At 39.1% G+C, this 12,804-nt stretch overlaps 1 protein-coding gene across 1 annotated transcript; it reads left to right on the top strand.

Annotated features, from left to right (window-relative positions):
* The first annotated feature begins 381 nt into the window (after positions 1–381).
* On the top strand, positions 382–11,203 carry LOC126391687 (meprin A subunit beta-like). The gene is made up of 16 exons (XM_050046590.1): positions 382–805; positions 976–1,062; positions 1,776–1,794; positions 1,906–1,944; positions 2,084–2,112; positions 3,260–3,344; positions 3,781–3,898; positions 4,100–4,278; positions 4,993–5,211; positions 6,298–6,459; positions 8,388–8,618; positions 8,749–9,198; positions 9,315–9,488; positions 9,640–9,745; positions 9,872–10,254; positions 10,632–11,203. The coding sequence occupies exons 2-16, from the start codon at positions 1,000–1,002 to the stop codon at positions 10,691–10,693; spliced, it is 2,319 nt and encodes a 772-aa protein (XP_049902547.1). The 5' UTR covers positions 382–805; positions 976–999; the 3' UTR covers positions 10,694–11,203.
* Positions 11,204–12,804: the final 1,601 nt, after the last annotated feature.

A 12,804-nucleotide genomic window follows, 5' to 3' on the forward strand; every position in this document is an offset into this window, starting at 1 on the left:
AGCCCTGGAGGTTGCCGCTTGGTTTCAACTTCTTAAATGAACTCAGCGTCATTAATCAGGCGATAGTGTCTGGACATGGCTATTAAACTGATCAACCATATTCACTCCTTCAGACACCCTCTCAGTAAATAATACCTTACCAAATACCAAAACTATTAGCCATGAGTCTTAAGACTGGTTTGTCATAGTGGTGTATACAGATATTTTAACACCAATTGACTTTTGCTTGTCTATTGCATTACTCTGTGACAAGAGTGTAAGAGTTCCACTTCTATGAAGTCTAATAGACCCTTTTAAGGCCGATGTCACAATGTCATTTTATTAGCTGGAGGCAAAACACGACTCACCACCACAGGGCTGTAGGCGACCCTATTCATGTTTACAGTTTACATATTTTTTATATTTTTTATATTATTGTTATTTGCATTCCGATTTTATATTTAATTGTTTATAGTATTTCCTTTTTATACGTATGCTTCTAATTACTCTATATTTTTTATATATTTTTTATTCTTGTGAAAACCTACTTGGCAATAAAACCAATTCTGATTCTGGTTCTGATAATGTGTTGGAAGCTCATGGCCTGACGAGTGACAATGACAAAGATGTTAATCTTGACAGCATTGCAACTACAACAGCCATTGTATTTGGAAAGAATTTAAACAATGCTGCAGGACTACAGTTGTCTACAATTGTCGGGAAGTATAAAACCTTTTTTTGTTTTCGCCATGCCCACTAAAAAGCCCCTGTCACAGCGTAAGCATCTCGCGTGCAGTTGAGGAACAGACCATCGGGCCTGCTGCAGGTAAATACTGATGGGCATTTTTTTATCCTCTATAGATACAAGTTAAACAACGGGTATTTCAGATGATGTTAAATGAAAAATCTATAGATGCTTTATTGTGTTTCAGTAATAGCAAATATGTCTTTGAGGTTTTCATGTTTCTTCATATAATCTCTGTTGTATGATTTAAGTTTGGTCCAAGACGCACTGCAAGGATGAAAGGCTACATTTTCCTTGTTGTGAACTTGGCAGTTTCAGCAGCATTCTCCCCAAACCCAGTAAGAGTGACTTTATTGTTTTGCTTTCTGTCAAATTATGACGTATTTTATCCTACACATTTTCTCAAGTGTTTTAATTACCTAAAATTGAATGGATGAATAACAAAGTATTTATTTTGGTGGACAATTGGACTCTAAGACACATTTGAAAAATCTCGGTGGTCTGACTTCAATTGAGTACATTTTCCTTTTAGACCAGCGTAAATTGTGATGTATTTAATGCTACAAATTTCAAATTTTCTTAAGTACTTTTTATTACCTTAAATTTAATGAATGAATGATGGCTGTCTGACTTCAAATTGGGTAAATTTTCATTTTAGACCAGCGTAGCACAGAAATGCAATCATGCAATCATGTGAAGAGGTTGTTGTCCACTAATCAGAAGATCAGCGGTTTGATCCCCGGTTCCTCCAGTCCGCATGTCGAAGTATCCTTGAGCAAGATACTGAACCATTTGCTCCCGATGGCTGTTCCATTGGTGTGTGAGTGTGTTTGCACTCACAGGTGGCAAGTGGCACCTTGTATGGCGGCCTCGGCCACCGGTGTGTGAATGTGACTCGTAGTATAAAAAGCACTTTGAGTGGTCATATGACAACAAAGGCGCTATACAAGTGCCGTCCATTTACCATGCCATTCATCATATTTCATGTTGTATATCTGAGAATTACATTGCTATATGTTGATGTAATAAATCTGTGGGGGGGGTTTTCCAGAATGGAGCACTCATAGTGAGTAAGTTACATTATTTAACATTAATTTTGTTTCATAAAATTAATTCAACTCAATTATTGGTATTTAATCAATGTATCATTATAAAGCAGCATCTCATCTGTTTTTTTGTAGATATTGGTGAAGACAAGGACATTATAGCAGCAAACAAGGGTGAGGACAACAATCTTTGTACCATTAAATAGTTCATGTGGTGAGAGTGTTTTGTGTTTTGTTTGGCCGAGCAGCTTTGTTGTGGCTTCATAGTGTTGTGAACTATTAGTTATTAATTTTTTTGCTCAAAAAAACACAGATGGTTCATTGGAAGATGATATCCTGGAGGTGAGTTTAGCATATCTTATCTTACTATATAATGATGAAAACTCTGTCTGTGTGTGGGTGTGTCTGTGTGTCTGTTCCACGTTTTTCTCCTCACTGACTTGGTCAATCCATGTGAAATTTGGCACAGTGGTAGAGGGTCATGGGAGGATGCATATGAAGCAATATTACATCAATTGGCCAAAGGGGGGCGCTATAGCAACCGATTGAAATGGCAAACTTTGAATGGGCATATCTCGTGCCCCGTATGTCATAGAGACATGAAACTTTGCACAGAGATGCCTCTCCTCATGAGGAACAAATTTGCCTCAAGAACCCATACTTCCGGTTTATAGATTTTCTGCTATTTTGAATTTTTTGAAAAACACTTAAAATCGATCTCTTCCTAGGAAGTTTGACCGATCTGCATGAAACTTGGTGAACATAATCTAGGGACCAATATCTAAAGTTCCCTCTTGGCAAAAGTTGGAAAACTTACTAAAACTGAGCTTCTATAAGGCAATGAATATTGCGGAGGGCGTGGCTCATCACATAAAGGTGTATAACATCTCAAGGGTTTCACCAATCACCACGCAACTTTGTAGGCATATGACCACACATAATCTGAGGGGACCCCTCCATTATTGACCCCATCAAACAAAATGGGGGCGCTAGAGAGCTAATTTCCTATCTAGGCCTAACCGCCATATCGATTTTTACTAAACTTGGTAGATATGTAGAACAGGACGCCTCAAGGTGACTGGAGAAATTTAACTCTAATTGGCAACTGGGTGGCGCTATAACAACAGAACAATGCTTAAACATGGCTAAAATGCGACCGATCGCTGTGGCTCCCCCTGTGGCTGAATGTTTTGGGGGTTTTTTTTAAAATTTTTGCTATGACTAAATCATGGTATGGTATGCTGTACATAATCACTGAAACTGTCAGTGTGTCATTCTTTGAGTCAGTCATTCTGTCTGTCCCATGTTTTTCTACTCACTGACGTGGTCAGTCTATGTGAAACTGCACATAGGCATTGAAGATTGGCATAGGTAGAAGGTGACAAAGCTACCAATGGGTATGGACTAGTTTGTAGTGAATTACTAAAATAATAAACATGTATCTGTGATTGTGTGTGTCACCCAACACATTTCTTATAAATCTTCTTAGAAACCAAGGATACAAAGGAGTTCCATTACTGATGTGGACAGCCTGTGGGATTCCCCAGTCGCATATGTTTTGGACAATGGCCTTGGTAAATATATTTTTTTCTGCTTTATAACAAATAATGTCTGTCTAAATTTAAGGAGGAGCACGTCTTTGGGACATGTTACGTAACTAGTGAAATTTGTGACATCGATTGTACACCAGTCAGTATAGTTGAATAGGCATCAGTCAGCTGGAGGCTTTAACCAGCGAGGAGCCACATAACAATGCCCCTCAGTGGAGAAAGAAACCAGCAGCACATTGATTTAAACAAAGCGACGTGGCTTACTGTCATGTCAACATCATTTCACACCATCCTGTTGTGCAACGCAACCACCCCACCCCTCCACCTGAGCATACACAGAGGAATTTTGTGAGAGTAGAGTCTCAGAATAATGCACACACGCAGGATTATCAATTGCATTACATTTACATTGTCATTTCTTTGTTCTTTCCTGTAACATAACGTCCATGAACAACGGAAGAGCTAAATGCCAAAGGAGTCACCCTGAGAGCCTTCAACCAGTTCAGGTTAAAGTCATGCATTGACTTCAAACCAAGGGACTCTGAGGCCTATTACATTTCTGTCCAAAAGTTAGACGGGTACGTTTGGTTTTCTTACTTTGCATGTTTTCCAATGACAGTTGTTTGCTACTTTTGCCTACAAGTAACTCAACAAGTTCTCATGCATAGATGTTTAACTCGCTCTACGTTTGCTTTGATAAATAAAGACCCTGGTCAGATCAGTTACATGAAGGTTTAAAGGTGATGAGCTGTTACTGATGAGTGCTTTTTCCATTGTAGGTGTTTTTCATATATTGGCCGAGTACTACCCAACGGACAGGTCCTTTCCATCGGGAGGTACTGTGATGAAATTTCCACCGTTGAACATGAGTTCCTCCATGCTTTTGGCTTCTACCATGAACAGTCCAGACATGACAGAGATGAGCATGTGACCATTGTCTACGAGAACATCAAAGAAGGTTTCATTAAGACTTTCATTATAATATTCCTGTTCTTTATATGTGTTACATCAAGGCGTATGAAGGACTTTGAATAGATTCATTCAGCAATACGTTCATTAACCTATAATCAGTTTAGTAATTGTTAAACTATAAGCAGCATTATCAAGAGTATTTACAAATTAATCAGTCAATTAATGTCAAAATTAATACGTTAAACAATTCTGAAAAGGGGTATGCATGTAGCCCTAGTGGTACTTTGGAGTACTGCAGGGGGGTATGTGAGATTGTTTTTTTGTTTTGTTTTTTAATATTTATCATTCATAATTCCTAGAACAATCATATCACCAAAGTGAAAGTGCAACTTAAGTGTGCAGTTTAATGGAACTATGATGCTTTCTTAGTGTCACTGCATGATTCCAAAAAAATGGTTTGCCATGAATTTTGTAATGGATTCTGAACATTTTAAATGTATCATTTCGGTGTTTTCAGGTTGTTGTTTACTAACTCTGACTCTCTGCTGAATTGTACCTGCTTATTTTTTTCTACCAAAAATGTTGAATGGCTGAAAAACTTTTTCAAAGGGGGTACATTATTTTAAGAAAAAGTTTGAGAACCACTGGTTGAAACAGTGATAAGTGAATTATGCTTTGAGCACCTATGCTGCTCTTGAGATTTTTTAATAGGCCTACATTATGTTGTAATTGATGTTTGGCTTTTATATGTGTCATCTAGGTCGTGAGCATAATTTTGATAAAGTCAGCAATGAAACCAGCACCACCCATGGAGTCCCGTATGACTACAATTCAGTGATGCATTATGGCAAAGATGCATTCAGCAATGGCAATGGATCAACAATTATCACCATTGACCCAGAGTTCCAGGATGTTATTGGTCAAAGACTGGAAATGAGTCCCAGTGATGTTCAGGAGCTGAACCTCCTCTACAGCTGCAGTAAGTGTTTGGAAGTATTGTTTATTCCTGTGACTAAAAAAGTAATTGACCCTTCACTATGTCCTGCCCCCAGACGCAGACTGGCCAGTCATAACGTAGCATCAGGCCGGCTCTGACCTGAGTCTGACAACAACACAGCTGTGCTCCATTGACTCTAATGCAATCGTTTCAGATTTCCTTCATTCTCAGGCTGGTTTTGTGGATTTGGAGCTAAATGTTGTGCCTGGGGCACGTCGTGTATTAATGATACTCGTTACCTGGAGAGGTTGGAAAAAGATATACGTTTCTTCCCTGTTCCAAAACCAAAATCAAACCCTGAAAAGTGTAGGGTTAGCTAGCTAGCTACTGAAGATGTAGCCTACTGAATGTATACACATGCTGCTTTTGCTTTTTAATGATTATAACAGTGAAACAAAGACCGATCCTGCTGTACAGGAAACAGTGAAGGGAAGCAGGGAAACTTTGCTGATATTCAGCCACCTGTGTGTCATCGTCATAGTTTGACTTCCCACGGAGATCCCTGCCCATTTGGCGGTAGAGGCCCAGGTGCTGGCAGCAGCACGAGGGCAAAGCCAAACACCTTTCATCTGCACCCACTGCGATGCCACACAGCTGGTTCAATATCAGCAAAGTTTCCCTGTATATTCATTGTCTTGTGTGGCGATCAGCAGTGATGTGGTGGTTCACTTTTACACTGTGATCTGTAGCCTATAGTTCGGCTTTAGCTTCTAACTATCTTTGTCTTTTTAACCTGTTGTTGCTGCTGAGTCAGTTTGACATCCTGGATATATCTTTCAAACACAGACTGTAGACCCCTCTGTCTGCTAATTGGGGTAATTGGGATTGGTTAAGGTTGATTAATTGGGATAACTATAAGGTTATACTGTGATGGCTGTGGTGCACAGCAAGTTCAGTGGTTCCTAAAAGGTTTTTGTGTAAAAGTCTAAATAAATTAATGACAACCTAAGCTCAAACTGCAGCTATAAAGATCATCCACTGATTCATCTGCTACAGACTTTAATAAACTGAGATGCTTTCACTGTTCATTGAATAATAGTCAATTCTGTGTTTTTTTCACCTCTACAGACTCAACCATTGCATTTATGATGCACTGCAGCTTCTCTGACAGGAACATGTGTCAAATGAATGGCTGTTCACAGAGTGGCAGTGGCTGGGAAATGGTAACACATGCTCCCGGGGGTCCTACATATGACCACACCAGTCTACCCAGTGGCACTTCTAATCATAGTAAGATTTCAGAATTTTAAAGTTAAAAGTCTGCAGTTGTTTATTGTAAAAAGTTTAATGAAATACATTTTTTGGGTTTCATGTCTGGTGGTTAAGGTTCTGACCATGAACCACAATATTCCCTGTTTCCATTAAACAGCAACCTCTAGGGATGAAAAATGAAGCCGATGCTCAAGTGCCAAAACCTGCATTTCCGTAATTGGCCCATTTGAGACTGGCTCCAGAAGCGAGTCAATCCCCATAGACCCCCATGTTAAAATGTCCAACTTTACAGCAGAAATAAACATGTTTACAGCCTGGTGCATAAAACGGTTTTGGTCTCTACAGCTAATATCAGCATTTATGATAACTGTTGAGGGGGTGAATTTATATGATATGGACACAAGTATTCGGACGCCTGACCATTATACCGACAGGGACTATTGTATTCAAATACATATACTTTAATATGTAGTTGATCCCCCTTTTGCAGCTGTAACTGCTTCCACACTTCTTGGAAGGCTTTCTACAAGATTTTGGAGTTTTTCTGTGGAAATTTGCGGCCGCTGGCCATTTATTTTGTAGAGCATTTATGAGGTGAGGCACTGATGTTGGATGAGAAGGCCTGGCTAGCAATCTCTGTCCCAGTTCATCCCAAAGGTGCTCGATGGGGTTGAGGTCAGGGCTCTGTGCAGGTCAGTCAAGTTCTTCCAAACTCATCAATAGTCCTTGCTTTGACCACTGGGGTACAGTCATGTTGGAATAGAAAAGGGCCTTCCCCAGACTTTTGCCACAAAGTTGGAAGCATAGCATTGTCCAAAATGTATTGGTATGCTGAAGCATTAAGACTGCTCTTCACTGGAGATAAGGTGCCTAACCCAAACCCTGAAAAACAGCCTCATACCATTATCCCTCCACCACCAAACTTCACACTTGGCACAATGCAGTCAGACCCAGATTCACCCATCTGACTACCTAACAGAGAAGTGTAATTCGTCACTCCACAGAACACGTTTCCACTGCTCCACAGTCCAGTGTTGGTGTGCTTTACACCACCCCATCCAACATTTGGCATTGGACCTGGTGATGTGAGGCTTGCATGCAGCTGCTCAGCCATGGAAACCCATTCCATGAACTCTGTTGGCGTGTTGGCGACTTTTACGCAACATGCGCCCGAGCAGTCGTTGACCCCGCTCTGTGATTTTATGTGGTCTTCCGCTTCGTGGCTGAGTTGCTGTTGTTCTTAAACACTTCCACTTTCTAATAATATCCAGCAGGGGTGAAATTTTACAAACCGTCTTATCGCAAAGGTGGCATCCTATCACAGTACCACACTTGAAGAGCACAGCAGCCACTGGTTAAACAACATGTCACTAACTCAATGACTCAAAGCAACTAACAAATCACAGAGCGTCAGACTGTCGACTCGTCTGAGTGTCAAACTCTTTTCCTGAGTTCTGAGCTCTTCAGAATGACCCATTTTGTATCACAAATGTTTGCAAATGGAGACTGCATGGCGAGGTGGTTGATTTTATACACCTGTGGCAACGGGTCTGATTGAAACACCTGAATTAAATAATTAACAGGTGTGACCAAATACTTTTGTCCATATAGTGTAACTCACCCATTTACATTGTAGTAATGCTTTCAGTTACACATAATTAAGCACAGGGCTGCTTTATGTGACCGGCTGTCTGCACGAAGTTACCACAGTCTAGAGTCAGATCCACCCCTCACTGCTCCAAAGTTCCATCCTCTTGTCCAAATTCGTTCACTTCTGGCTCCAAAAAATCAAGATAGTGATGGCCGAAAGGCTGAATTCTAGGCTTCAAAACAGGTCCATAGAAGCTACTTCCATTATTGTATACAGTATAAGGTTCCCAACCAGCTGGGGACCTTTTCCATGCAGATCTGCCATAACACTTTCATTCTGGACAACAATTTTCCAGGTCAAGATACAGGTTACTTCATGCATGCTAGCACAGCGGGCGGGATGGAGGGAGACTCAGCCCGGCTGGAGACCCACACGATGAGTCCTAATAGAGATTGTCATGTCCAGTGTCTCCAGTTCTACTACTACCATAGCGGAAACCAGTCAGACCAGCTGAACATCTGGATCAGAGAGTTTCAAGATGAATGGGACCCCATGGGAACCCTCCATCTCATGGGACAGATCACTGGTAATGTAAAGCTGTATGATTTTCTGCTATCATCTGCTCTTAAAAGTATTTAAGACTGAAGCTTTACCTCATATATCACCCATTAGTATTCAAGTGATGTAATACAGTCATCACAAAACTCTCCCTCCAGGTCAACCAACATCTCACTGGCAGCTCCAGCATGTTTCTCTGAATGCCACCAAGCACTTCCGGGTGGAGTTTGAGGTTCGTAGAGGAGCAGGAACATCATCAGGCGGTTTCTCAATTGATGACATCAATCTGTCCGAACTTGAATGTCCAGACGTAACCATGCAGATTGATGATTTTGACAACCTTTTGACCACGAGTGCATATGCAACCATTCTGAACAGCCCTCGGCACTATTCCAGTGGGGGCTATGCTTACTCATTTGGGGTTGGGCTGTATGGGACATATTTTGGACTGTTTGTGCAACTGATGTCTGGTGAAAATGATGACCAGCTGGAGTGGCCTTGCATAAACAGGCAGGCGACCTTCCAAATGCTGGATCAGAACCCCAACATCCAGCTGCAGATGTCCAAACAAGCAAGTATCACCACTGACCTAGGCACATCCGATGATGGTAAGTTTAAAGAGCACGAAGAAATGGTTAAAAAATCATTAACTCTTGAATGAAAAGTCAGTAACAGCATTTCCTCACCGGTTATCTTGAATGTTCTGTATGCTTTCTGTAAACAGGTACCTATTTATGGGGCAATCCTCGTGAGATTGGAACTTCATATGTAGATGACAATAATGAGACCATCTTTGTCGGACCTCTGATTGGCAAACGTTATTTTGCTGATTCAGAGGAAATACAAACCAGAAACTTCCTCAAGGGAGGGAGTGTCGTTTTTGTCTTCAGCTTCCAAGGCAAATATTTTATTTTATTCTATTTTATTTTTTTACTGTTTAACCGTCTAACTGTTTTGCTTGGAATTCTACAACTAACTTTGAAACATTACTGTACACCTAAGTGGACATTTTGTTGTATATCATTACTGACACTTCCTTCCTATGCTAGATCTTACTCCTCTGGTTAATGGAAGTGTTCTTCCATGTCCTCAAGTGGAACCGGTGATGATGACACATCCGCCTGAAGATCTGGATAACGCCCCGTGCTCACCACGGTAGGACATTGTGTTATCAAATTGAGTACACTTTCAGCACTTGAACAACTTCTCATTTTAAAACAAAACTTAATGAAAATTATTTGATTTTAATATGCCTTTCAAATGATGCTATGCATTTTACAGGATTGTACCCACCACTCCTCCATATCCCACCACTCATCCAGAAAACACCACTCATCCACATCCCACCACTCATCCAGAAAACACCACTCATCCACATCCCACCACTCATCCAGAAATCATCACTCATCCACATCCCCCGACTCATCCAGAAATCACCACTCATCCACATCCCCCGACTCATCCAGAAATCACCACTCATCCACATCCCACCACTCATCCAGAAATCACCACTCATCCAGAAATCACCACCATCCAGAAATCACCACTCATCCACATCCCACCACTCATCCAGAAATCACCACTCATCCACATCCCCCGACTCATCCAGAAATCACCACTCATCCAGAGATCACCCGTCATCCACCTAGAACAACAGATGACAGGTATTCAGATTTACTCACACATGTTACACTTGCAACTCACTGTTAGTTATAAACACAGTGGGCTTTAAAAGTTTAATTTGATGTTTTTGGGGCTAAACAGGTGTGTATGTTCATATTAAGCAAAAAAAAATAAAAAATAGAAACACTGCAATGCAACAAAGGCTGCAGTAAGTAGATATATGATTGCAATACAATGCAGAATAGCAGTAAGATCAGCGCACAGCTACTAGTAACCTGCAGACTACACAAACTATTTTCCTATAAACCACAGCAGCCTTTTTTAGTGAGGTGTCATAGGGCCTTTTCCAAAGTACTATAAGGCATGTGTCAAAAATCCTCTGTCTTTTATTTAATCCATTCCTTTCCTCCTGCTGCAGCATTTTTGGCTCCTCTGCTGCTTTGGTGTGCTCTCCTGTCCTCACCCTCTTGCTGGCACTGATGCTTTTAATACGTTGATGTACGTCTCCTCCCGGGCACATCTCACCTCTGCACATGGACAGGACCAGAGGATCTGCCACTGGCTGAGAAATTCAGCAGATTTTACTTTTTTTTTCTTCTTCTCTTGTGGTTTCTGTGGATATAATAAAAACTTGAACTAATAAAAGGAAAGAAGGAATGGGTAAAGAACTCATTGTAGATGCTGCGTATTGGTGGTAATGAAATATCTGTTCTACTGTGGTGTTTGGTGTTTGGACCATATATTTGTTCATATTTGGATTTTCTTTTTTGGGCTGATGTTGAAACTGTACTTTGATTTCTTACAATATAGTAGACCATCAAAGAAACGGAAAAAAAAATTGATTTTAACTGGCTAATAAAAAGAAAAGGTTACTTTGAGCCCTTTTATTTTTTCATGAAAAAATACATACATACTCTAGGTTTATGATAGGAGGTGAAATTCTGTAGCTCTTTCTGTACTGTGATTCAACAAGCATATTTAAGAATAAAAGAAAATGCATGCAAAATGTTTTGTGTTGTTTCATTTTTTTTAATGATATACTATCTTATGATTTCTAACACGTTTTAGGACATACTACACAATGACATTTTGTGACATTTTTGACGACATAGACATATGACGTTTTTATCACATTTTGATTAACATAAAAGACTATGACATTTTTATCACATTTTTGGGGACATACTATACTATAACATTTTTGACGACATACTATACTATAACGTTTTTGTGAAATTTTTGACAACACTATACGAAGAATTTTTTGTCACATTTTTGACGACATACTATACTATGACATTTTTCGGAAATTTTTGACGACATACTATACTATGACGTTTTTGTCACATTTTTTACAACATACTATACTATGACGTTTTTATCCAATGTTGACGACATACTATACTATGACGTTTTTATCCTGTTTTTGACGACATACTATACTATGACGTTTTTATCCCGTGTTTGACGACATACTATACTATGACAATTTTGTCACATTGTTGACGACATACTATACTGTGCCATTTTTATCCAGTTTTGATTACATAAAATACTATGACGTTTTTCTCCAGTTTTTGACGACATACTATATACTATGACGCTTTTATCCAATTTTGACGACATACTATACTCTGACGTTTTTATCCTGTTTTTGACGACATACTATACTATGGCGTTTTTATTCCAATTTTGACAACATACTATACTATGATGTTTTGATCTCAACATTGACATTTTGGTGAAATTTTGGACCACATACCATACTGTGACATTTTGGTGACATTTTTGACGACATACTTTACCATGATGTTTTTATCCCAATTGTGACGACATACTATACTATGATGTTTTTATCCTGTTTTTGACGACATACTATATTATGACGTTTTTATCCTGTTTTTGACGACATACTATGCTATGACTTTTTAATCTCAACATTGACAACATACTATACTATGACATTTTGGTGAAATTTTTGACGACATACCATACTATGACATTTTGGTGACATTTTTGACAACATACTATCCTATGACGTTTTTATCAATTTTTTTGACGACATATTAGAAGATGACATTTTTGTCACAGTTTTGACAACATACTGTACTATGACGTTTTTATGCTATTTTTGACGACATACTATACTATGACGTTTTTATCCCAATTTTGACAACATACTATACTATGTCGTTTTTATGCTATTTTTGATGACATACTATACTATGACGTTTTTGTCACATCTTTGACGACATACTATACTATACTATGATGTTTTAATCTCAAAATTTACAACATGCTATACTGTGACATTTTGGTGAAATTTTTGACGAAATACTATACTATGACGTTTTTTTATCCCAATTTTGACAACATACTGTACTATGACGTTTTTATCCTATTTTTGACGACATACTATACTATGACGTTTTTATCCTGTTTTTGACGACATACTATATACTATGACGTTTTTATCCAATTTTGACGACATAAAATACTCTGACGTTTTTATCCTATTTTTGACGACATACTATACTATAACGTTTTTATTCCAATTTGACAACATGCTATACTATGACGTTTTAATTTCA

The sequence above is a fragment of the Epinephelus moara genome, chromosome 6 (genome assembly GCF_006386435.1).
Source record: "Epinephelus moara isolate mb chromosome 6, YSFRI_EMoa_1.0, whole genome shotgun sequence".
Lineage (NCBI taxonomy): Eukaryota > Metazoa > Chordata > Actinopteri > Perciformes > Serranidae > Epinephelus > Epinephelus moara.

Excerpts from the sequence above, each read along its gene's own strand:
- LOC126391687 (XM_050046590.1), top strand. The coding sequence starts at position 1,000 with ATGAAAGGCTACATTTTCCTTGTTGTGAACTTGGCAGTTTCAGCAGCA. Across the intron at positions 9,489-9,639 it reads TTTTGTCTTCAGCTTCCAAG|ATCTTACTCCTCTGGTTAAT; the intron begins GCAAATATTTTA and ends TTCCTATGCTAG. Across the intron at positions 10,255-10,631 it reads CCTAGAACAACAGATGACAG|CATTTTTGGCTCCTCTGCTG; the intron begins GTATTCAGATTT and ends CTCCTGCTGCAG.